Genomic DNA, 25,510 nt, shown 5'->3' on the forward strand with positions numbered 1-25,510 from the left:
GTATAATCTGTAAATATTATTTGTTTTCTACGAAATGAGACGATACATGAAAATGTTACAATGGGCCATCTTCCCCCACCTAACTTTATACACCATTATTACAAGGTAGGCCTACCACCTCCTGCTATATTTGGTAGAAATAGGTTTATTGCTACACGTAATAACCGACAGCTTTTCCCACGGTGACCATGCGTTAATGTGTCTCTTAGTTTTACGCAATAAATATTTAATTTCAGCATACTGGTATATAACCGCGATGTTCTGTCGTTGCAAGACAGTTTGTAGGTTGAATGAATATGAAGAAACATCAGCTCTTGGTCGCCATTTTGTGCTTGGCGTTTGCAGATGTGGAAACTTCAAAATCTCATTCAATAACTGACACGCCGCATCAGGTAAGCATAAGAGCTAGTCGGGTGGGGAAAGTTGGGACACCTTTAGCACATAATATTCTGATCGTGTTTTAAACATTTAACAACGGTCAATGGGAGTCGTGAGGATATAGTTTTATAATTATTTGAATGTTCTTTGTTTACTACCAGTACCAAATGGCACGGAAAAATAGAATGAACAGGTGTCCCATTTTACCCCACCCTACTTTAAATAAGAGTATAGTGCGCAACCTTTTTTTGGTTAGAACTGTATTGTTGTTTAATTAATTGGTTTATCACAATATAATGTTTGAATGGTTTGGAAAACGGTCACGTCTTTAATGAAATAAGTAGTTTTTACCCCTGGTCTACTTTTCCCTCCTCTTTGTAAGGATCTGGTGCTACGAAAACGTAACAGACAAAAATAAGTCCAACAAATTGTTGTATATATTAAAACTAGAGAGTATTTCGTTCAAATGGCATCGTCGGTCTCTTTTTTAAATAGAAACCTCTCTTCGTTGTTTTAACTAGTATGATCTTTTCTATAATAAAGTCGAAATGACAAATCAAAAACTTTTGTTATGTTTATTTAAAGCCACGAAACACGACTTACGTTGAAAGGCACGAGTCCGAGTTGGACCACGATCATATTGGCAACTACTCGAACCCCAACAACGAAAACTCTATAAAGAAACTTTACCACGAACTTTTCATTCGTAGAGGTAAGTCGTGTTTCCTAACCATATTTTGTACAGTCTGGTGACTTGTCGCAGTGGTTAAGGATATATGCCTTTAGGATGCGCGGGTTTAACGCTGCTGTATCGTGAATGAATGAATGAATGTAACTTACTTTATCCTCGCGTGGCCGGAAAACGACAGTCGTTATAACACGGGTTTAACACCTCGTGCCAGCTTACGAGTTACCATGTATGTTACTTTGTGGGTGATTATTTTTTGGGGGGATTTTTTTTATGTATGGCTGATAATTTGGACAACCCATTAGTGGCCACTGGGTTGGAGCAATTGCCGTTAAGTGTCTTGCCCAAGGACACATACACCCACAATGGTAGCAGCGACGAGCCTTGAACCCATTACCATTAGGCAGGCGCGCTAACCACTATGCCACGGCGCCGGTAATCGTTGTGGGAGCGTATGTCCTTCAGTAAGAAACTTGAAAATATGGCTTAAACCAAGTAGCTCCTTATAAAGTTCGCCCAAAAATCACCCACAAAGTTACATAGGTGGTAAGAAGGCACAAAGTGAATGAAACAGAACGCCCGTGTTATAACGACTGTTGTTGCCCCGCCATGCGAGGATAAATAAGTTACATTTGTTCATTCGATTAATTTCTCCCCCAACTACAGGCTACGACAAAGCAGTAAGGCCTGTACAAAACGCTTCAGATCAAGTTCAAATTCAGTTGGATTTTTCTTACGTTCAGGTAATGAACAAAACAACTAACTCAAACTAGATCGATTTTCCGGGATGTTAATAGTTGCTGTAACAACAACGCCTTTTTTCTTTCAATTAAATGTAAATAGTTTTTAACCATGATGAGCGCGTTTAACCATAGTCGTTTTGTTGTTATATTCTGTCTTTTCGCTTTTCATTCATTAATCTTTGCTATACGGTAATCGAACAGACAAATATAGTTATTGTTAATATTTTGACTTCTTGCATGATTCCCAGGTTTTAAACTTAAACGAAAAAGATCAAATTTTAAAGAGTTTGCTTCGCACTCGGATTTATTGGACCGACGAGTTTCTAATGTGGACGCCATCGGAATATAATGGACAAACCAGCTGTGAGTGATCTTTAATTTTACTTCTTCTGTGATTTGGCTGACAACTTAGACAACCCATTAGTGACTACTGGGTACACTTGTTCACAATGGTAACAGTGTCGGGCGTCGAACCTATGAACCCTGGGCTAGGCACGGTGCGCTAACCACTTTGTCACTTATGATATAGTAGGTCGGGGGAAGATCGGACACCTTATCATTCTATTCTCTCGTCCCATTTAGAAGTAACCACGGGATACTTGGATATCATGAAACACGACCAGGATACTTGGATATCATGTGCTTAAGGTGTCCTATCTTCAGAGAATGGGTCAACTTTTCATTCTATTTACTCGTTTTATTTGGTAGTAAACAAAGAACATTAAAAGAATTATAAAACCGTATCCTCACAACTCCCATAGGCCGTTGTTGATTGTTTAAAACACGATCAGGATATTAGAATATTTTGTGCCAAATGTGTCCCATCCCCCCACCCTATAATATGATTCATACCCATCCATCCACAGTGTTGGTTAAATCAACCGATGTTTGGATTCCCGATGTAGTAATGGACGAAGAAGTTGGAATCTATGATTATTCGCCTCGTCTTCCGTTCCTATTTGTTGAACACACAGGGTTGGTTGGTCTGCTCCAACCTTCGTCCTTCGAAACTTCATGTCGGGTCAATATCGCTTATTTTCCTTTCGATGTTCAAGTAAGACGCTTAGCTGTGTTTTGGGGAAATTTGTAACAGCTCGTATACGTCTTCAGTGTATTGTGGCAAGCATGATGATGGTAGCGCATAATAAGTTATGTGTTGGTTGCTTTTACTATATTGTCTATGTGCCTGTAGGTGGGACAAGATGCATAAGTTATATACATGGTAACTCGTAAGCGGGCACGAGGTGTATGAAACATAGCACCCATGTTATAACTTCTGTCATTGCCCAGGCATGCGAGAATAAATAGGTTACTTTCGAGAGCCAAACTTTATTTTAGTTATATTCTTTATACCTAAACATATATGTTACACATTTATACGATCACCCTGCAAAATAAACAAACGTGTGAAACTAAAATATCGAAACAATTACAGGCTTTGAAAGTTTACGAGCATTCATTATACATGTATGTAGATCGTAAACTCAACTGTCATTGGCGTCATTTTTTTGAAAATACGGGGAGGCAGGAGTAGTTACCACGCTCATAAACTAACTTTAATTTTTAATGCCAACCACACTTAAACTGCAATACTTGTTTCAGGAATGCCAATTTATTTTCACTACGTGGACGTTTCCCACCTCGAAGGCTGATATGATAGCGAAACGAGCGGTCGAAGATATGAATAAAGACGTGGAAGAATATTTCGTAGCAACAGGGGAATGGCTTTTGGAGGAATTGAGAATTACGAAAGAGGTGAACCTTCATTAGTTGGATGTAGCTTCAAATTTTAAAATAAAACAAAGAGATCATGGGTTCAAGGCTCGTAGCTGCTACCACCGTTGGTGTATGTGTTCTTGGCAAGACACTTAACGGCAATTGCTCCAACCCAGTGGTCACTACTAGGTTGTCTAAATTATGTCAGCAATACATTAAACAAATATTCACCCACAAAGTTGCTTATTAAAAGCGAGGACCAGGTGTTTGAAACAGAACACCCGTGTTATATCGATTGTCGTTGCCCCGCCACGCGAGGATAGAGCAAGTTAGATTCATTAATTCACATACACTGATCACTCCTCTCCACATACAACCTTAAAAAGCTAATTTTCTTGCAGTCAATAAGTTATGCAGACGTGGTAGTATCTGGTGCTACAACGTCTGAGGCGAGCGCCAGAAGTGCAACATTGGGACCAAATGAATGGGTTAAAGACGTTTACCCTGGCCGAGTGCTGGACAGCCACTGGTTAGTTTATAAATTAGAAACTTTAACGATTATGGATGAAGCAGCCACGCTTTTATTTGATTTTTTTCCAGCAGTTGCAGCGTGTGAATAACGACTGTCTGTTTTGTTGCTAATTTCCTTTTCTTCGTTATGTATTATTTATTCTGATCTTCGCTACCGCACCAAAAGGAATCAATATCAATTATGTTATGTCAAGATAAACATTCACATTCTCTACGTACTAAGGTGTAAGTTATGTGTCAACATATCCAAACTGATGCACACGCGACCTCGTATGCATGATTATTAAAGGAAACATTTTATTTTACAGGTCCGAGCTTAAATTCACTTTAAAGTTTAGAAGGAACTCTTCTTTATATATGCAGGTATTGTACATAGGAGCTCATTGTTGGCGTTTCTTGTTGATTTAACAGCCGCGTTTTTTTATAGTACTGTGGGGATAAGATGGGACACCTTTAGCATGTAATAATCAAACATCCTGATCGTGTTCTAAACAATTAACAACGATCAATGGGAGTCGTGGAGTTATTCTTTTATAATTCTTTAAATTTCCTTTGTTTACTACCAAATGGCAAGAAAAAAATAGAATGATAAAGTGTCCCATCTTCCCCCATCCTACGATATAATGTTATATCCGTAGCGTATTTTAACGGCCGTTGTTTTGCTGCTAATTCCCTTTTCTTTGTTTTTTTTCTGTGCTACCGCGTAATCGAAAAGATAACCTAAAAGTTATGCTACGTTGCATAAACTGTTTACCTGATAGTTAAATGTTGGTATTCTTACAGAGTATGTTGTTTCCTGCCATTCTACTGACGACTGTGTCACTATTGGGTTTCTATCTCCCACCAGACAGCGGGGAAAGAATTGGACTTCAGATTACGATCATGCTAACGTTTATGGTAAGATAAAATACACAATGTAAAATACCCTCTTTTGCTTCGCGCGGTGTTTATGGCGTCTGTCCCGCTTTAGGGCTAGTTATGGGTTATGGGTTTTGGGAGGTTGTGGGATTGTGCTTCGACGCTGCTACCATTGTAGGCGTATGTGTCCTTGGGCAAGACACTTAATCGCAGTTGCTTCAACCCAGTGGTCACTAATGGGTTGTCCAAATTGTCAGTCATACATAAAAAAAACTAATATTAGTAACTCGAAAGCTGGCTCGGACCGTATGAAACTGAACAGTCGTGTTATAACGACTATACCGTTGCCCCCCGCCACGCGAGGATAAATAAGTTACATTCATGGTAACTTGTAAGCGGGCACGACGTGCTAAAATAGAACACCCATGTTCTAACGACTTACCCTGCATCGCGCTGATGAATCAGTTGCATTCTTTCATTCATTCTTTACATGCGCAGGTGTTTCTACTGACTGTTGGCGACATGTTCCCCGCATCTACAGGGCCCTATCTTGGCGTGTACTTCGTCTTATGCATGGCGTTGCTTGGTATCAACATCATAATGACGGTATTGGTGCTACATATTCACCATATGCCGTGTGATGCCGTGATGAAAGAAATGAAAACAAAAGTTAGTTCCAATAATACTAACGTATGCAATAAGTTACATTTATCAATATTACGTATACTATATACATTTATGCAGTATTTATTTAATATTACTAATGTATGGCTTATGCTTGCATTTTATACAAGATTGGGGTAAGATGGTTTAAGTTTTATTTTTTATCGTCCCATTTGATAGTGTAGTAGGTTGGGGTAAGATGGGACACCTTTTTATTCTATTTTTTGTGCCATTTGGAAAAATATTAAACCCTATGCCCACGACTCCCATAGACCGTTATTAACTGTTTAAAACATCGTTAGGGTATTTAGATATTATCTGCTAAAAGTGTCCCATCCTCTCCCCATCCTATAATATATAACCGTATTATAACGACTCTTTAGAGTAAATATTAGCAACGTATGCAAGAAGTTACATTCATTCATTCATTAAATTTATTCGGTTACCTAACATTGTTATGTATATGTATTGGTTTGGGTAAGGTCCATGTTTTCATTCTCTTTTATTCTCACATTCGGTAGTAAACAGAGCTTATTTACAGAATTATGAATGAATGTAAAAACACACACACACGTTTAAACACACACGTTTACAATGGTAGCAGTCGAGCCTTGAACTCATTACCTCTGAGTTACCGGCAGGCGCGCTAACCAGCACTATGCCACGGCACCGGACAAATTGTATAAACGATTCCTCGCGACTCTAAAAAAGCGTTTTAATTGTTAAAAACACGATTAGAAACTATTGGATATTATATGCTAACAGTATTCCATTTTACCCCACAGTACTATATATACCCATATGTGATAAATTATATGTTCCAGGGCGTGTTTACAGTTAATTTCAAAGCCGTACCAGCTTGGATACGAGTTTGTCTCTTCCTATCCGGACAATACCCGAGACTTAAAAACTTTACTGTGACCGAAGAAAAGGTGGAAGTTGTTCAAAAGAAGGTTTGTTGTGTTTCTATCTTTATCAATTGTAATATAATGCTGAATGGTTTGTGTGTCCTTGCATGGCTGGGTAACAACAGACTGTTTCATACACCTCGTGCTACGAGCTACCACGTATGTAATTTATTTATCCTCGCATGGCGGGGCTTCGACAGTCGTAATAGCACGGGTGTTCTGTTTCATAAACCTCGTGTCCGCTTACAAGTTACCACAAATGTAACTTAGATCACCTCGCATGGCGGGGCAATGACAGTCCTTATTAAATGCGTTTCATACACCTCGTGCCAACTTACAAGTTACCCATATGTAAATTTGTGGGTGATTGTTTTTCTACATAGCTGAAAGTTTAGACAACCCATTAGTGACCACTAACTTGGGGCAATTGTCATTAAGTGCCATGTTCTTATTGTTTGTTTAGGAGACAACTGGTTCCATTATAAAGCTGTTGTGGCAACGTTGCAAAACTGTAGTGTTAAAATCGATAAAAAGAAGGGTCGGTGTTGGTGGGCACGTGGTTGGGGATCAATCGTGTCATAATTGTAACGATCCCATTGAAGATTGTAAGCATAATAGTTCATGTGTGAAAGGCCATGATGATAAAGATGAACAAAGCTATGAGGAAACGGATGAAGGGACAACTAATGTTAATGCAGGTACCTTGTATGATATTCTAGTACGCTTAGTATCGATCACAGCAGATGAATACAGAATCAATCAGTTAATTTTTAGATTACTAACTGTTTTTATAGTTACGGTATTTTTAAAATATTATTCGTTTTTCGTAATTCTAGTGTTGCACATAAGTATTTTACAATCATTAGCTGGTGTTGGCATTACACCAAAACACAACGCTGAGTTATTTATTTACCAGCACCATAAATTTGTGAGTAAAGCGCTTCTTACGTAGTAAGAAAAAAAGTTGCTACGTAGGATTGTATAAATCATTGGCCGGGACACCTAATACTAATGTTTCACTCTATACCGGTTGCCGAAATTGTTTTATGGTACGCGGTAGGATGGGACACCTTAAGCACATAATATCCAAATAGCCTGATCAATAAGTTTTAAATAATAAACAACGGTCTATGGGGGTCGTGAGGATACGGTTAAAAAGTGTCCCAAACGGTTAAAAAGTGCCCCATTGCCCCCCTCCTCCCCCTATAACTGTATAATAGTAATCAATCTATTTATAACTCAAATTATATTTATATTTCAGATGCGCAAACAGACTATGTCTTCATCAACGCATTCTCAGATATTCTATCCGACTTGTCAAAGTTATCTGGCTACGTCACCGGTTTATCCAAATACATGCAGTACAGTAATACGGATCTTAAAGAGAACCGGCTCAGTGGAGCGATGGAAGAACAATGGAAGTCCGTTGCAAGATCGGTGGATACTGTGTGCTTGTGGGTCTACATTGCGTCGCTTGTTGTCTTTCACATTGGAATGTTCATTGCTGTTGTCATAAGTGCATTTTCAAAGGAAGCATGAAACTCATATTTCAGTCAGGAAGACAGCAAATTAACGTTTATTTATTTTTTGTATATTCCAATGTCCATTGTTTTGACATCGTTTGGAATAAAAAAAGTAATATTCTACAAAAATAGGTACGTGAGATGGACACCGTTAGCACAAAATATCTCATACTTCCTAAATGTATTTTACCAGATAACAACGCTAGTTTAAAGTTGTTAGGATACATATATAATTCTCCAATTACTTTTTGTTTACTACCAAATGGGACGATAAAAGAGAATGAAAACAAGTCCCACCTTACCCGAACCTATTAATCTAATGTCACCCAAAACTGTTTTAGTATTATACCTTTAAATTTAGCTTTTAGACGTCGTTCTGTATAGGCCTATTCACTTTTCGTCGAAGATTCACCCACTTTCAAGTCAATGTTGAAATAGCGCGACCAAGTGGCCATGGGTGTGTTTTGATGACAATTTTCAGTTCACAACTAATTCAGTTTAGGTTTGCGTAAATATAAAATAGATAGTAGATACGCGATAAAAGTCAGTTTTATCTGTAGTAGAGCCCGATGCGACGTTATATGCGTCATTGTTTATAATAAACCAGTATAATTTGCAAAGCGGTATGTAATAACATGAAGTTAATGTATACGAAAATTAGTTCAGAGCACATATGTAATCTGTTTTATGGATTTTAATTTTAAGTAATGACCTAAGAACATTTCGTACAGACAGTGTTTTATGTGTTTAATAAACAAATTGCAGAATAAACTGCCACAGTAGTTACAATAGTTAGTAGTTCATTTTTAGTTGATTCTTATATATTTAGTTGAGAAACTAAATTTTGAAGTTTTTTCGGTACATTAGCTCAACTGAAAAAAGAAGTACAAGAGAAATAAATTTATTTAAATCAAAAAGGAAAATATTGGCTAGATATGTAGCGAGAACAATACGTGCGTATTAGCACGGCAACTTAGTTAAACTATAATTTCTAAATGAATGTATGTAATCTATTTATCCTCGCATGGCGGGGCAACAACAGACGTTATAACACGGGTGTTCTGTTTCTTATACCTCGTGCTTGCTTACAAGTTGCCACATATGTAACTTTGTGAGTGATTGTTTTTCTGCATGGCTGACAATTTAGACAACCCATTAATGACCACTGGCTTGGAGTAGTTGCCATTAAGTGTCTTGCCCAAGGACACATATGCCCACAATGGTAGCAATGACAAGCTTTAAACCCATAATCTCTGCGGCAAAAGCAGGCGTTCTTCACAATCGATATGATTTTCCCCACAGGATACACCAAAAATGACTGTATAAACAAAAACCTTAGCCTTACTTTATATGGCCAACCAAAGTTGATTAATAAATGGGCAACACATGGGACAGAAGTGCAACAAGATGAGTTTGGATTGTACAGGTAGTTGCTTCTTCAATGATACCAACAAAACAAAGAGCAATGCTATCGATCGAGATATAGCGAAAGAAAAAATGTTTTACAAACGACAGGTACATTCACATTACATTAGAAGCGCTGTGAATCAAATGCAATTTTATTATTGGAAACGCATGTAGCACCCCAGTTTTATACCTTGAAATATGTTTTACCTTGTTGGGTGTCTATACAAACAAAAAGAGCCAAAATATATTGCATTCACCACATTAATCAATGAGGTTCCCTATGTTTGAAAACATGAGTGTAACTGCATTTTAACAATGTCACCCCCGATTTTATTAAAAATTTAAAAATTGTCTCTCTTATAGACAGGTATATACAGAATATAGGCTATAACGTTTAGACTTATTTGTTCGTTATATAAGTGTAAGGGACAGAAGATTGAATAATACGATAAATTATCCATGGCTATACAACACTTGTTATATATATATATATATATATATAGGCCTATGTGTTTTCATTTTATTTCTATTGAATAGGTAGGCTTATACATTTCTAAAATGTGGCATTTGTAATAATTAAAGTTACTTAGTCGTAATTTAGTAACAATTTAGCAAACCAGGAGTCCGCATTTTACCGAATTGTATTTTGATACAGCATGTGCTAAATATAGAACTAATTACAATTTCCTGGTAGTTGAACAAAGAATGGGCACTTGTTTATAAATACAGACCATTAGTGGCTTCATTAGCTGTATGATGATAATAGCATTTTAATTTTTAATGTTTGCTAATGAAACAATATAGGGATATGAAATAACATTAGTCATGCAAACAATATCCACTAAACTGGTTAAATAACCATGTTGCAAGTTGGCCTTTACTTTCTAAATTTCCTTTAAACACTAAACACAGAATTTAATGACTTTGTTATTTACACGATGGGTGTCTTTATTTTTAGCAAGTTTACAAATGTGTAAAAAGTTATTTTAACGTTATAAACGCAAGATTGCCCAACACAAAAAATAGAAGGTAATTTTAAAATTTTAAATTGGTAGATTAAAAACGCAGTTGCTATAAGTGCTTCTTTGTTTTAGGAGACTTGATAACTTCTATTTAAACTAAGGTATGATAATCAAGGTGTAAAGTAAAGTGCTCTATTTAAAAACGAAGGTTACTAAAAATATATATAGTAGGGTGGGGGAAAATGGAACACCTTTAGCAAATAATATAAAAAAATTATCCTGATTGTGTTTTAAATATTTAACTATGGTCTATGGGAGTCGTGAGGATGCAGTTTTAAAATGGTTTTATTGTTTTCTGTTTACTACCAAATTTAAGGAGAAAATAGAATGTAAAGATGTCCTATCCTCCCCACTTCAGTATAGTATTATTCAATACTAATAAAATGTTATACGTGCATTGCTTTGCAGGTCAAACTATTATTACTTGGGTGTGGTGAGAGTGGCAAAAGTACTTTCCTCAAGCAGATGAGGATATTACACGGGCAAGGTTATGATGATAAAGCTTTGCTTGAGTTTCGAGCAACTGTGTATAGCAACATTGTGAAGGGAATGAAGGTATGGACACATTAGATTATTATAATCAGTTTTCTCTATTTTATTAAAATAAAATAGTAATAGTTTATTAGCTTGATTGCATGTTTACTTGGGTAAGCTCTATTCCCATCCCATATAAATGAAATTTCTATTCTGTATGGGTGAGGTATTGATGTCTTATGGTGAAGCCACGGGGCTTGGAATCTAGATCGGAATTGGCCCATTACCCCAAGAAAAGACCTTTCTGTACAATAATTATACCATTTGACTTTTCCCCTTTAATTTATATATAACCCAACATATAATAGAGTTAAATTATCCCCTGGTACAGTTAAATGATCCATAACAATAGTGAAAAACTTGTGTGCTATTACTGTTGTTTAGATAATGTAACTAATGTAAAACATTTTCATTTTTAAATTTTCCTAATTTATAAAACAAATTATAAAATTTGACTTCCTTTGAATTATTCATTACATTAAAAAACCTGTGCTTATACTGCCGTTCATATAATGTTGCTCTTCTTTACCACCTGTTACTAAATTACCTTATACACTAGGTGCTTGTGGATGCCAGGAACAAACTTGGGATTCCATGGGAAGACCCAAGCAGGCAGAGCCAAGCAGATTACATTATGACGTTCGAGCGATATGTCTCAACCGACGTTGATCCCTTCCTACAGTACGTCCCCCATATCAAGGAGTTATGGAAAGATGAGGGAATCCACACAGCTTATTACAGAAGGAGGGAATTTCAATTAGTAAGTTGGGCGCTAGTTGTTAATGCAAGCGCGTTATGTTTTTTTAATTTCGGCAAAATCTGGGGTGACTCAGTTAAAATGCAGTATTACCCATACGGCCATACCCATAGTTGTGTAACATAAGGAATTTGGCAAGGTTAAAAGCTATGTTACTTGTAAAACTGGAGTGTTAATACCCTAACTTGACACCCATGTTTAGGCGTTTTGGTGCATGGGACCAAACTTTTTATATAAATTTGGGGAAGGCAGGTATATTTTTACTTGCAACCCTGTGAAACAAACGCAGTGCAATATCCAAGGGTATGCCTGCAGACCCTGCCACCCCAGGTTTGGCGCCTATGCTGTTGTGTTTACTGTTTACTGTATACCATTATAATTTATTTAAAGAATAAAGAATTCTAATTAAATGTTCCCTTTTCAACAGGGGGAATCTGTTCATTATTTTCTAGAAAATTTAGATCGAATAGGACAATCGGTAAGTTCTTGTTCAACCATCATGTTCATCATACAAACAATACCAATATTCAGCTATGTTAAACTATAGAGCTACAGTGAGCATGATAAGATAAGAGACCACAGTTACCTGTTATGTCATTAGAGATGATGTAGCACTTCTTTCTATACATAGCAATAATTGCCAAGATAGCTGAGGCCATCATTCAAATAGATTAGCGATGCTAACAGAGTGTGAACCATGTATCAACCGCAGGACTATGTACCAAGCATGCAGGATGTTTTACTATCACGACAAGCAACACGGGGCATCCAGGAATATGTGTTCGAAATCCGACGAATACCTTTTCGATTTTTCGACGTGGGGGGCCAGCGTGGCCAAAGACAGGTATGTGAACTTCATATGTAGTGGATGTGGGATTCATGTGTAGTGAATACTAGGTTTACATTTGTATTATATGTTGTTGCTGTTGTTGCCAGGCATATTATAAGTCTAGAAGAGATGTTCTGCCTTTTTTTGTTTGTGACTTTAAAGAATTGACATTTTAGATCAAAAACAAAAACTATTGCCAGAAGATCTCTTTCAGACTTCTATTTTATGTTTTACTGTAGTGGTTTAAGGTTATACCAGATATTAGACTGTTTTTACCTCATGTTAAAATTGTTGTGGTCCCATCTGCTGTATATTGTAATATGTAAAGACTAAATTCAGTCAAAATTAAACTGTAAATGGGAACTTTTTACCATGTTGTCTATTTATGTGTTGTGTGAGAACTATTCTATGATCTAACTGTTGCCAACATTGTCTACCTTTGGGGAAGTGACAGACTTTAACATCTGGTGAGGTCCATGTGATAGCACCCTGGGTGTTGGGGTAATAGGTCAATTCTAAGCTAAATCTTACGGCTCATGGCGTGCCACGCTGCAGGACCTCACCCTTGTAAAATAAAATACTGTTGCCTATATTTGCAATATGTTAATAATTATTTCATGATATTTTTGTTAATATTATAACTTAAACTGAATCTAATTTTTAGAAATGGCTGAAATGTTTTGAAGACGTCACTTCCATTTTGTTCCTCGCATCTTCCTCCGAGTTCGATCAAGTTTTGATGGAAGATCGGAAAACCAATCGACTCCAGGTAAAAATATGCCTTTTATAATATAGAGGTCCTTGTGCAGAACATGGGGTTTAGGCCAAAGTTACCCATTACCCCAACATTGTATATGCACATTCTATTCAATATAGGTGAGGTCCTACAGTGAGGCATGCCATGGGACTTGGGATTTAGGCCAGAGTTGTCTCATTACCCCAACATTGTATATGCACATTCTATTCTATATGGGTGAGGTCTTGGCCAAAACCTGGGATTTAGGCCAGAGTTGGCCATTATCCCAACACTTAGACTAACAGGCTGGCTAACTAAATGCATTTTTCTATAGAATGGACGTGCTGTACATGTTACCAGTGTATCTGGACTTAGGGTGAAACAATGTATATATTTGTTGTATTCTTGATATGAGATTTGTGGGCTTAGCACCCACCATTTTCATTGACGCTTTCCGTCAAGTAGTTTACGTAACGTAGCGTTAAGTTTCTTTAAAACAACTCACCAGAAATCAGATGGTAGTGCAGACTGTGAAGGTGCAGCTTTAATGAACAATATACTAGGCATGGTATGGCAATTGTGACGGGACAGGACAGTAAAATGCCCCCATAAAATATAAATACCCTAAAAATAGGTGCATATTTAAACCAATAAACTGGGGCATGGTTATCACATAGTAAAATTGAAATGACAATAAAACACCCCCCTACCCATTGCTTTTCAATATATAGTAAAGAAAACATTGAGGCACGCTTGACTTGTTGCTCCCGTTTATTACCAGCCAATCCAACTAACTTTCTGACTTGTATGAACTTATTAAGCTAAGTGCATTTCCTATAGCACTGTGTGGTAATTTGCCATTCATGTCATGCCCTCTACCATTTGATGTCGTAACTTCAACAAATCATGTTAGAAATTAGGCTTCTGTAACTCGTGCTTGGGAAGCAATTACTTACTAAATGTTTTTCTACTTGAACTGTTTTTTATACAATATCTATACTGTTGCTGTATGCATATTATGGTCTTTTTGCCAGAGGACTTGTTAAATATAGTCAAAAGTCTGTTTTTATAATGTTAACTTGACACTCTCCACCTAGGAGTTTCCTGGAAAAAAATACCCCCTTCAAAAAACATTGGGAAAAAAATATTCCTGCGCAAAAAAAAACTCTTTAATGTGGGTGCCACCATTCCTTCAGAACTTGACTGCTGAATATAAAAAACCCCGGCATCCAGGAGTTCTTACTTAATTACCAATTTTTTATTTCATTTTAATTTCGAAGTGTCTCACCTGGCCCTATATAGAAAGCTAAACGACCTTTGAAAATCTTTTTAACCCGCCCGTGCTTAACATGATCTTATGCCCAGGAGTCGCTCGACATCTTCGAGTTGATCGTCAACAACCGATACTTCGTGAACGTTTCAATCATCCTCTTCCTCAACAAGTCCGATCTACTCGAGGAGAAAGTGAAACAAGGAGTCTTACTTTCCGACTATTTCCCCGATTTTGAAGGAGATCCATTAGACTTATCCGATGTACAGAACTATTTAGTGTACAAGTAAGTTTGCTAATCCTTCAATTTTGTTTTAAACGAACCTTTTGTGTCAGTTGATATTACAATTTAGATATTTTCATTTTACAATAATACGTTACAATTTACAAACTGCATAATAATATACTTGGCCATTTAAAGTGTAAGTGTTTTTGGGCAAGACATTTTACAGGCTTCAACGTAGTGATTACTAATGGGTTTCCTAATTATTTGTTTTCATAGCGTGCCCCACTGCAAGACCTCATCCTCGTAGAATAGAGAATACCAAATTAGTATCATTTTTAAAAATCCTTTTTTTAATGTTACATTTGTTACTTCCATCACAGGTTCGAATCCCAGCGAAGGGACAGAGGAAAACCTTTCTTCCATCACTTCACGATGGCTATAGACACTAACAACATCCGATTCGTGTTTAACGCGGTAAAAGACACGATCCTACACGATAACTTGCACCAACTTATGCTGCAGTGATCCGCGGGACTTACGGCCTCCAAACCCGGCCAAGACGCGAACTTTGCCCCGATCCCCGGGCCACGTCTAATGAACAAAGGCAGAAGTATTTTCACGTAATCTAAATGGATTCCCGCTACGTCTACTGACCATCGAAGTTCAAAATTAAGTGAACACTCCCCTCAAAGGCCAGGTTACATTGTTTACAATCATACATATAAACGACCAATCCAATCAACATAGATGCGGACACCGGATGCACGCAACGCCCACCCACCATAACGCGTTGCTTACACTTTAAAATTCGCCACCAAAACTCCACCCCCCAAAAATGAGACAGTAATGTTTACAAAACAACATGAAATCACTCGTTAATAGGAAACCCCTTTGAAACGGCAAACACAAATTTAGAACAAATGTATCCCGTCACATGGCACGTCCGTATTTTAAACCGATAGCAATCGGTTGATGAAATGCAGTTTATTCGCAGCATCATCGTGATGAAGATTTAATATTTTACTTTTCCCTGATATGTCTATTTGCCAACCTTCTATGTATTAAACAAATACGTTTTCCCGATTCAAGTGCCTTATGGCGTAACTCGCTACAGATAACGCACTTCACTTACAAACTGAACCTGCCAAATATTCCGCTTTGAAAGTAACGTTCTCGGCACCACAGCAAGCCATAAGCAACATTGAATTGCCTCAATAACAACCGTCCCCACAATCCCTGCCAACCCCATGCGTTCCCACACACCACCAAACTTTGTCTCGTCTTCCACGGCCAAGCACTTCAAAACGAACCGTCACGCTTTCTCGCGCGACTTAAATCCTTTCTTTTACATCTGCTATCATGCATAATGTAAATAATCTTTTAATGGCTTATCCGGTATAAAAACGCAGCGTATTTTCGTCTTTTTTTCGTCAGAAATACGCTATGTTTTTTATACCAGATGAGCAGTTGAAGGATTATTTAAACCTTTTGTTCGAACCAATACTAACGTAAAACTAACACACCCCCCCCCACCCATGAGTGCTATCCTTATACACACACACTTGCGAGGAACGGATATTCGTTGTTTGTTTTGTGAAACCACCGAAAAAGTTGCAAATTCCATGAATTTTTACCTTGAATTTTGTTTATTTCAACTACAATCTGTATCGCTACCTTAAAAGTGAAACCGAACTGAAATGTAATCAATATAAGACATCTTTTTTTAAACCCCTTGGATATTTAACTCATTTACCTTCATGCATGGCCGACTATAGTTACCCTCCAACCAAGTCAACAAACGACCCAGTTTGTTGCATCGGAAGCAATCCTACTTTTGATTACCTACTCTACTGTCACTATATTGTCCTGAAACAGAGTAAATATGAATGTAGAGTGCATGATGCCACGTATTCCACGTAACTACCAACCCACATTAAGTATTGTATTTGTGCAATGCAGTGTTCATGCTCACGAAGCTATTTTTTAAAGTATTTCTTTTTCTACCCGTCCGTTTCAAGTATGAACACCAGCACGAGATGCGTCTTACATAGAACTACCGTGCTTTCACGAATGTATTCGCGTCTCTGTAGGATTTCTAATTGTTTTACGCTTTTATTAATTTACTTATAATTTTTAAAAGTTTTGTTAACGGCACTAACACGTTAGATTTTCATCGTCGTTTCATTCATTGTAAGCTATGAACGGTCAACGCCGTTTTATAGTCGTTGTTTTATATGACGCCTTTGTTTTGTGTCCTGGCGCGGAAACTCGCGAATCACTTATGCAGATTATTGTACATATCATGAAATAAACCAAAGTACGTTCCCCATGTTATCGGTTTATAGAAAATACATACATAAGTTCTAAGCCATACAAATACCATTATGTCTAAATATAGTATAGGGTAGGGGAAGATGGGACACCTTGTTATTCTATTCTATTGTCCCATGTGGTAGTAAACAAAGAACATTTAAAGAATTATAAAACCGTTTCCCACGACTCCCATAGACCGTTGTTAATTGTTTAAACACGATCAGGATATTTATATATTCTGTGCTAAAGGTGTCCCGTCTTTCGCCAGTAATATACGATACATATATCGTTACTATACAGATCATGTTTTAGTTAGATGATCTGCAGTTAATTTTTATGTACAGTGGGGTGGGGGAAGATGGGACACCTTTTACCTTTATTTTCTCGTCTCATTTAGTGGTAAACAAAGAACATTTGAATAATTTTAAAACCATATTCTCACGACTACCATAGACCGTTAGTAATTGTTTAAAACGTGATCAGGATATTATTATTTAGATATTATGTGCTAAAGGTGTCCCATCTTCCCCCACCCTACTATATAGTATTGTAGGGTAAGACGGACACCGTTTGCACGTTATATCTTGTATTTCCTAAATGTGTTTCTAGCAGTTAACAACGATTTTTAGAGTCGTGAAAATAAGTTACGTTGAAAACTATTTTGACCTTAATTTTAACGCGGGTATTTTGTGTCGAGCATTACAATTTTTGAGGTGTTAACCGTAACAGTTTAGAGGTAATAAAGACATAAAAACTCTGAAGATTCAGCCAATACTTTCTTTTAAATAAAACCTATAGTCATTTTCCTAAATTGAGGGACTTTCCCAGTGTTGCAACTCAGTATTGACAAACGTGACTTGCAAAATATATTTTGTTGCAATGTCGTCTTACGTATTTACAGAGAATGAAATAGAAGTTCTTCGCAAGCTTCTGCTAACGTGGTATGCAGGTAATAAACGAGATCTACCATGGCGACGCATGGCAGATAGTTGCACTACATTATCACAACATGCATATGCAGTATGGGTGTCGGAAGTTATGCTACAACAAACCAGGGTGGCGACCGTGGTCGAGTATTATAACAGGTATGTGAAACGAACTAGTTGCAATTTATAGTTTGAAAAGAAAACTTGCTGCTAGTGAAGAATCATCCCCCCCCCACCTTATTTGCTTACCATTAACCCTCTTAGGTGTTGATGGTTAGGGGGTTAGTGGTTATAGGGGTTAGTAGTTAGTGGTTAGGGGGTTAGCAAATAAGGTGGGGGGAAGATTCTTCACTAGCACCAAGACACTTACAGTACCTAATGTATATTTACTTTTATCACATAGGCTTAATGTTGTTAGATAAAACCCCCACATAGTTACATATACGTGGTAACTTGTAAGCCGGCACGAGGTGTATGGTAAAGAACACCCGTGTCATAATGACTGTTGTTTCCCCGCCATGCGAGGATAAATAAGTTACGTCCATTCATTAATATGGGTTGGCCCATTATCCCAAATATGTATATGCAGATTCTATTTTATATAGGTGAGGTTTTGCAGCATTGGGCTTGTGATATAGTCCAGGGTTGGCCCATTATTCCAATTAAAATTAAATATATATATAATTATTAAACTTAAATAATTTTGATATTGTGAATGAATGAATGAATGAATGAATGAATGTAACTTACTTTATCCTCGCGTGGCCGGAAAACGACAGTCGTTATAACACGGGTGTGCACCTCGCGCCAGCTTACGAGTTACCAAGTATGTTACTTTGTGAGTGATTATTTTTTTTTTTTGGATTTTTTTCATTTTTATCTATGGCTGATAATTCGGACAACCCATTAGTGACCACTGGGTTGGAGCAATTGCCGTTAAGTGTCTTGCTCAAGGACACATACGCCCACAATGGTAGCAGCGACGAGCCTTGAACCTATTACCTCTGGGTTAGAGGCAGGCGCACTAACCACTACGCCACGGCGCCGGACGATTGTTACTGTTAACAGGTGGATGCAAAAATGGCCGGACATTCAAAGTCTTTCCAACAGTACAGAGGAAGAAGTGAATGAACTGTGGTCTGGGTTGGGATATTATTCTCGTGGTAGAAGAATGAGACAAGCAGCGATTAAACTTGTTGGAGAGTATGACGGAAAGTTTCCGGAAACTTCTGTGGATTTGTTGAAAACAATGCCTGGTGTTGGAAGGTAGGTGTAGTTTTGGTGGAAATGTCGGTCAGGTCGCAACGTGGTTAGCGCATCTGCTGCTAACCTGAGGTAATGGATTCAAGGCTTGTTGCTGCTACCATTGTGGGTGTATGTGTCTATTGGCAAGACACTTAATGGTAATTGATCCAATCAAAATTATGTGCCATCAATAAAAAAAAATCCAAAAAAATTAATCACCCACAAAGTAACATACTCGGTAACTCGTAAGCGACACGAGGTGTATGAACATCTGTGTTATAACGACTGTCATTTCCCGTCATGCTAGGATAAGGAAGGTTGTAAGTTCTTGTAAGTCCTGGTTGTTACGGTAGTAGGCCAAAGCTGCCCTATATCTCATGTCTCATGTTGTGTCATGCTGTAGGGCCTTACACCCATACAATAGAGCTGAAATATAATGAAATAAAGTAATGTTTTCAAGTTAACAAAGACAATAAAAAAACTATGTGTTCCATACATAATACCCAGATACACAGCATCTGCCATTGCTTCAATTGCATTCAAGGAGGTTACCGGGGTAGTTGATGGGAATGTGGTTCGGGTATTGTGTCGGCTTCGAGCTATTGGTGGTAACACAACAAATAAAACTGTGATCTCGCATTTGTGGGAGCTTGCTAACAACATTGTTGACCCTGCCTTCCCAGGAGATTTTAACCAGGTAAATACAAAACGGAAATTACAAAATGTTAGGCACTCTGCTAAAAAAAATAAATAATTAGGCTTACTGTATAATAACTGTAAGAGGTGTTATACTTTCATTATAATAGAAACCTTAATATTGTTTAATTAAATAGTTATCTGTTTGTAGGTGTAACGGTCACGCTTTTTCTCAAACATCTGTCGGTTTACTACCGTTACTTTCTGCTTTTTCGAATTTGTAAACTACTCCAAACGTCTTTGCTGTGACCGCAGATAATATAAAGACATTCATTCACACAAATTAACAGCATCTAGTATTTAATTACTCCCAACTTACTTTTGTAATATTTTTTCCACAGCTCGTTTTAACCTTATATAAATATATAATATGAGGGTGAAAGTGAAACTGTATCTTACTCGTACAATATAATTTTATTAGTAATTGTAATACTATTGCTAGTGTCGCGGAATATTCTTTTATCGTTACTTTTTTTTGTTAATTTTGTTTGTTTACTTATTAATAGCATGTTCCTTCACAGGCCATGATGGAGTTAGGCGCAACTGTATGTTTACCACTGAATCCCAAATGTTCTTCATGTCCCGTTCAATCTTTATGTCAAGCAAAGGCTCAGGTCAAGAAAGCTTCAATGGAAAACAAACAGGCTGTTTTATTCAACAACTCTTATAGTTCTGAAACTAAAACTAAAGATGGTAAAGTTAAATTGGAAAACAAGATGGCTGCCGTGGTTGATATTGAGAACTGTGAAGATGTTTTAGCTTTGTCTGTTTCAGAACCTTGGCTGCTTGAGCTTGGGGTTACAAATTATCCAAGAAAACCAAAGAAAAAAGAACCAAGAGAAGAAAAACGGGCTGTAGTAGTTATTCAATTGATTTTAACCAAGAATGAAAATAAACCTGGTGATTGTGGGAGTGATTTGGATGACTCCAAATGGTTGTTGGTTCAACGACCTAGTAAAGGACTTTTGGCAGGGTTATGGGATTTCCCTCATAAACTATTGACTGAAAAATCTGATTCTAAAAAGAAAAATTGCAAGAAGAGAAAAAGGATCAAAACTGTGTCCCAACATGATAATGACATGAAGTTATTTTCGGAAGAACTTATCAGTCTGTTTGACCAAGATAGTTTAGAAATTTTAAACCGCAATCACATTGGAGAATTAGTTCACATATTCTCGCATATTAAACAAACCAATTGTGTTGAACATATACAGATATGTTATAATGATACAAGCAACATAACACCTCAAGTAAACTTGCCCAACCAATACAAATGGATGTGCAGCAAGGAGTTCAATGAATGCGGCACGTCTAGCGCTGTCAGGAAAATGTTTGCTTTGTGTTCTGACCACACAAAACATGAAGAGCCGAAACGCGGGAAAAAGAAAAAATGCAAAACTGACTCAGTTATATCTGATTACTTTAAGAAAAAAGTTTAATTGAACTTTTAGAATCTTCTTGTTATATTTTATTCAGTATGGTTGAGGTCCTTGTTGAGGATCTGAAATTAGATTCAATTCAGCTTATTTTTTACCTCAATATCCAGGTCTTTTATTAGCTTTTATATGATAATTGACAAATATCATTTGTACAATATTCATTGATTTCATGCCTATGTACACATCATGTTCTACAGCGGTTAAAAACAAAATCAATCACCTCTGCATTTGTTTACTTTAGTTTACGAATAATCTTGCCAAGCTAACTTTTTCTACAGTGCGTTTCATGTAAATCTTTTGATTATATTTTCAGACTGCTTGCATCAATATAGTGACTTTAAATTCTGTTGCTTTTTACATCTTCATCATGTCTGCATCCCTTCCTTCCTCCATGAGGAAACTAGTCGTGAAGACGCTCACATCCAACTTCAGGAAGGCTGTTGAGATCCAAACGGTCCCGCTTCCAAATCCTGCCTCCGGACACGTTTTGGTGAAAAATCACTTCGTGGGGATCAACGCATCTGATGTGAATTTCTCGGCGGGAAAATACGACCCAAGCAAGCAGCCCCCGTTTGATGCCGGGTTTGAAGCCATCGGGGAAGTTGTCGCAGTTGGTGACGGGGTTCCACAAAGTTTTATCGGGAAGTCAGTTGCTCATTTATCTAACGGAGCATTCTCAGAGTTCCAGACGGTAGCGGGGAAATCAATTCTTGAAATTCCATCAATGCAACCACAGTATATACCATGTTTGGTTAGTGGGATGACGGCAAAGTTGGCCTTGCAGGAAAGTGGGAACTTAAAACCAAATGAAAAGGTGAGTGTCACAATTTTGAACTTGTATTTGATTAAATTTTTTTTTTTGATTAATGTAAAACATTAGTCAGAACACTTATTGGTGCCTACGGCCAAACCATTACTTGCGTACTAACAAGTTAACAACATCTAGTGTTTCTCAAATATCCCTGTTTGAATAAAATGAATTTAACTTATTTATTCTCAATTTTACTTATTTATTCGCCCGCTTACGCGTTACCACGTATGTAACTTATTTATCCTCGCATGGCAGGGCAACGGCAGTCGTTATAACACGGGTGTTCTGTTACATACACCTCGTGCCCGCTTACGCGTTACCACGTATGTAACTTATTTATCCTCGCATGGCGGGGCAAAGACTTTCATTATAACATGGGTGTTCTGTTTCATCAATTATGGGTGTTTATTATTTAGATGTATTATTATGCCTGGCTGATAATTTCAACAACTCATTGTGCCCTGAACCAATTGCCATGTCTTGCTCTAAAACACATACATCCGCAGTGTTGCGCCTTGAACCTATAACCCCTGTTCTCTCCATCAACTGTGTAACAGCGGTGGATGCCTGTTTTATCCAGCATACAATTATATTTATATATTAAATATTAAACTACCTATGTTTGTATTCCATACAGGTGTTAGTAACTGCAGCATCGGGAGGAACCGGTCAGTTTGCCGTCCAGTTGGCCAAGTTAGCTGGGTGTCATGTCATTGGGACCTGCTCATCTGATAAGAAAGTTAATTTCTTAAAATCTATCGGTTGCGACCACGCCATAAATATTTCTACAGAGGTATGAGAGGAAATTTAGATGTTTATTATTATTTGTAATAAAATGATTGGTAAAAATAATGCTGACTAGCTAAGATTTTAAAAAATAAATTAGTTTCAGTTCACATTAATGGTCTAAAGTGCCCTTTAGTGTGATTTTTATGCTGAAATTTAAATAGACTTCTTATACTTATATTGGCTTATTTATTTTTAAATAAGTTAGGGGTAACTCAAAGCTGGCACGAGGTGTATGAAACAGAACACCCGTGTTATAACGACTGTTGTTGCCCCGCCACGCGAGGATAAATAAATTACATACGTGGTAACTCGTAAGCGGGCACGAGGTGTATGAAACAAAACACCTGTTATAAGCGAATGTCATTCCTCCCAAATGCAAAGAAAAACGAGTTGCAGCCCTGTTATAACATTAACAACTATGACCACCAAGCAAGGCTAAATAACTTACATTTATATCAACAGAACTTAGGTCAAGTATTGAAGGAGCATTACCCGCATGGTGTTGATGTGGTTTACGAGTTGGTTGGTGGAGAAACGTACGAGACTTGCGTCAACAGACTTGCAGTAAAGGGAAGGTTAATAGTTATCGGGTATATATCTGGATATCAACAACCCATGGGGGTGGCAACGACTACTTCGGCAAGGTGGGTCGTATTTATTCGGTGTGGTTTGTCAACTAATGCTTACTAATGATAGTTGGTTGGACAAAAGAAGTTATGTCATGGGTGTTCTGTTTCATACATCTCGTTCCTGATTACAAGTTACCATGTATGTAACTTATTTATCCTCGCATGGTGGGGCAACGACAGTCGTTATAACATAGGTGTTCTGTTTCATACACCTCGTACCTGCTTACGAGTTACCACGTATGTAACATAGTTATCCTCGCATGGCGGGGCAACGACAGTCGTTATAACACGGATGTTCATACACCTCGTGCCTGCTTACGAACTACCACGTATGTAACTTTGTGGGTGATTGTTTTTTGTATGACTGATAATTTTCTCAACCTATACTACTTAACTTGAATAAAAAAAAGTGTAAAATGAAAAGTAACAGGGTATAGTATGGGGGTAAGATGGGACACGTTTAACACATAATATCCAAATATTCTGATTGCGATTAAACAATTAACAACGATCTATAGGAGTTGCGAGGATACGGTTATAATTCTTTGTTTAATACCAAATGGAACGAGAATGAAAAGATGTCCCATCTTTCCCCACCCTACTATATATTTTAACAATTCTGTTTTCTGTTTTATAGAGGAGCAGCGGCCCTTCCTGTTAAAATGCTCATGAAAAGTTCGAGCGTGACCGGTTTCTTCCTTTTCCATTACGCCAACCAATGGAAGTCGGCTTTTCAAGAGTTGAGTGATCTCTATGTTGCTGGGAAGTTGACATGCATGGTTGACGATGGAAGCAGCGAGCGAAAAGGAGGTTTCCGTGGCATCGATGACGTCACAGATGCGGTGGATTATCTTTACTCCAGGAAAAGTGTGGGGAAGATTGTCGTCAACTTGGCTTCATCTGGAAGCAAATTATGAACTCCGTTCCGTTGTAGTTTTTGTTAATTGTTTATAATTTAACTGATGATGATATCAAACTATTCACGCATCAGATGCTATCACATAGTCACTAAATGGAAAAATTTTACTAACTGTTTGTTAACGCTTACGGCAACAAACACCCACTTTGTAACGTGGACACGCTTTATGGTAATTTTTTATAATTTTAGTGATAATGATATCAAACTATTCACGCATCAGATGCTGTTGATATCGTTTACATGTAAAGCAATAATGGCTTATAATTTAAAACTTTAAAATAAACTGATCTTTCCCCGATTTCCTGTTCTGTGGGACACCTAGTGTAGTCGTATATATTATTGTTTAGTGTGAATGTTTAACAAGTCATGGAATGAAACAAAATTCCTATATGATGAGTAACATTGATTTATTGATACGAAGATTTACAAATTTATAGAATATGAGAACTAATTTACTAACGCCTGGGTGTCGTGATATATTTGGGCCGGGCACTATTGCGCATGCGCAGAAAGTCGCACATAATATTATGACAACCCGGACCAAATGTAACGCGACCCTCTGTTAAAAATGGCCCGGGCAAGACGTTTACTCATTCAATATAAAGTTATCGATTAAAAGCAGAAATAAGTTGAATATGTTTACGGAGCAAAGGTATAAGCAAGTACTACTTACAAACTTTTTCAATTTGGTTTATTAAGCATATTTTACTTGATTTATTTAAGAAGTATTAGTGTGGTACAACCAATGAGCCGAAAATCAATAAATTGCCATGAGCGATATATCATAGTATATTGAAGGTACTGAAGGTATACTGAAGCTTGAAGGTATACTATGATATATTGTAGCTACATATCATTTTGTTTGATTTGTAGATTATGTAATAAAACAAATGACATCCAAACGTTTTAGAAATTTCTTAATGTAGCTATATAGGCTTATATATTAACTATATA

At 37.3% G+C, this 25,510-nt stretch overlaps 4 protein-coding genes across 4 annotated transcripts; all 4 read left to right on the forward strand.

The window, feature by feature from the left end:
• Positions 1-231: 231 nt before the first annotated feature.
• LOC149737388 (neuronal acetylcholine receptor subunit alpha-3-like) lies at positions 232-9,170 on the forward strand. Its single transcript, XM_089875403.1, has 13 exons — positions 232-392; positions 964-1,090; positions 1,733-1,809; positions 2,058-2,172; positions 2,676-2,863; positions 3,412-3,564; positions 3,927-4,054; positions 4,365-4,419; positions 4,840-4,953; positions 5,413-5,583; positions 6,402-6,530; positions 6,949-7,183; positions 7,747-9,170. The coding sequence occupies exons 1-13, from the start codon at positions 291-293 to the stop codon at positions 8,022-8,024; spliced, it is 1,872 nt and encodes a 623-aa protein (XP_089731529.1). The 5' UTR covers positions 232-290; the 3' UTR covers positions 8,025-9,170.
• Positions 9,171-9,283: 113 nt separating this feature from the next.
• LOC149737389 (guanine nucleotide-binding protein subunit alpha-13-like) lies at positions 9,284-17,120 on the forward strand. The gene is made up of 8 exons (XM_089875406.1): positions 9,284-9,523; positions 10,846-10,992; positions 11,531-11,731; positions 12,156-12,206; positions 12,441-12,572; positions 13,222-13,326; positions 14,659-14,849; positions 15,170-17,120. Exons 1-8 carry the CDS (start codon positions 9,395-9,397, stop codon positions 15,312-15,314), a joined length of 1,101 nt encoding a protein of 366 aa, XP_089731532.1. The 5' UTR covers positions 9,284-9,394; the 3' UTR covers positions 15,315-17,120.
• Positions 17,121-17,910: 790 nt separating this feature from the next.
• LOC149737390 (adenine DNA glycosylase-like) lies at positions 17,911-21,722 on the forward strand. The gene is made up of 4 exons (XM_089875405.1): positions 17,911-18,187; positions 19,097-19,294; positions 19,781-19,970; positions 20,491-21,722. The coding sequence occupies exons 1-4, from the start codon at positions 17,982-17,984 to the stop codon at positions 21,406-21,408; spliced, it is 1,512 nt and encodes a 503-aa protein (XP_089731531.1). The 5' UTR covers positions 17,911-17,981; the 3' UTR covers positions 21,409-21,722.
• A 51-nt stretch (positions 21,723-21,773) lies between these two features.
• Positions 21,774-24,854, forward strand: LOC149737391 (prostaglandin reductase-3-like). The gene is made up of 4 exons (XM_089875407.1): positions 21,774-22,222; positions 22,857-23,012; positions 23,471-23,652; positions 24,275-24,854. Exons 1-4 carry the CDS (start codon positions 21,776-21,778, stop codon positions 24,552-24,554), a joined length of 1,065 nt encoding a protein of 354 aa, XP_089731533.1. The 5' UTR covers positions 21,774-21,775; the 3' UTR covers positions 24,555-24,854.
• The last annotated feature ends 656 nt before the right edge of the window (positions 24,855-25,510 follow it).

Source organism: Ciona robusta, chromosome 3 (assembly GCF_009617815.1).
Source record: "Ciona robusta chromosome 3, ASM961781v2".
NCBI classification, from domain to species: Eukaryota; Metazoa; Chordata; class Ascidiacea; order Phlebobranchia; family Cionidae; genus Ciona; species Ciona robusta.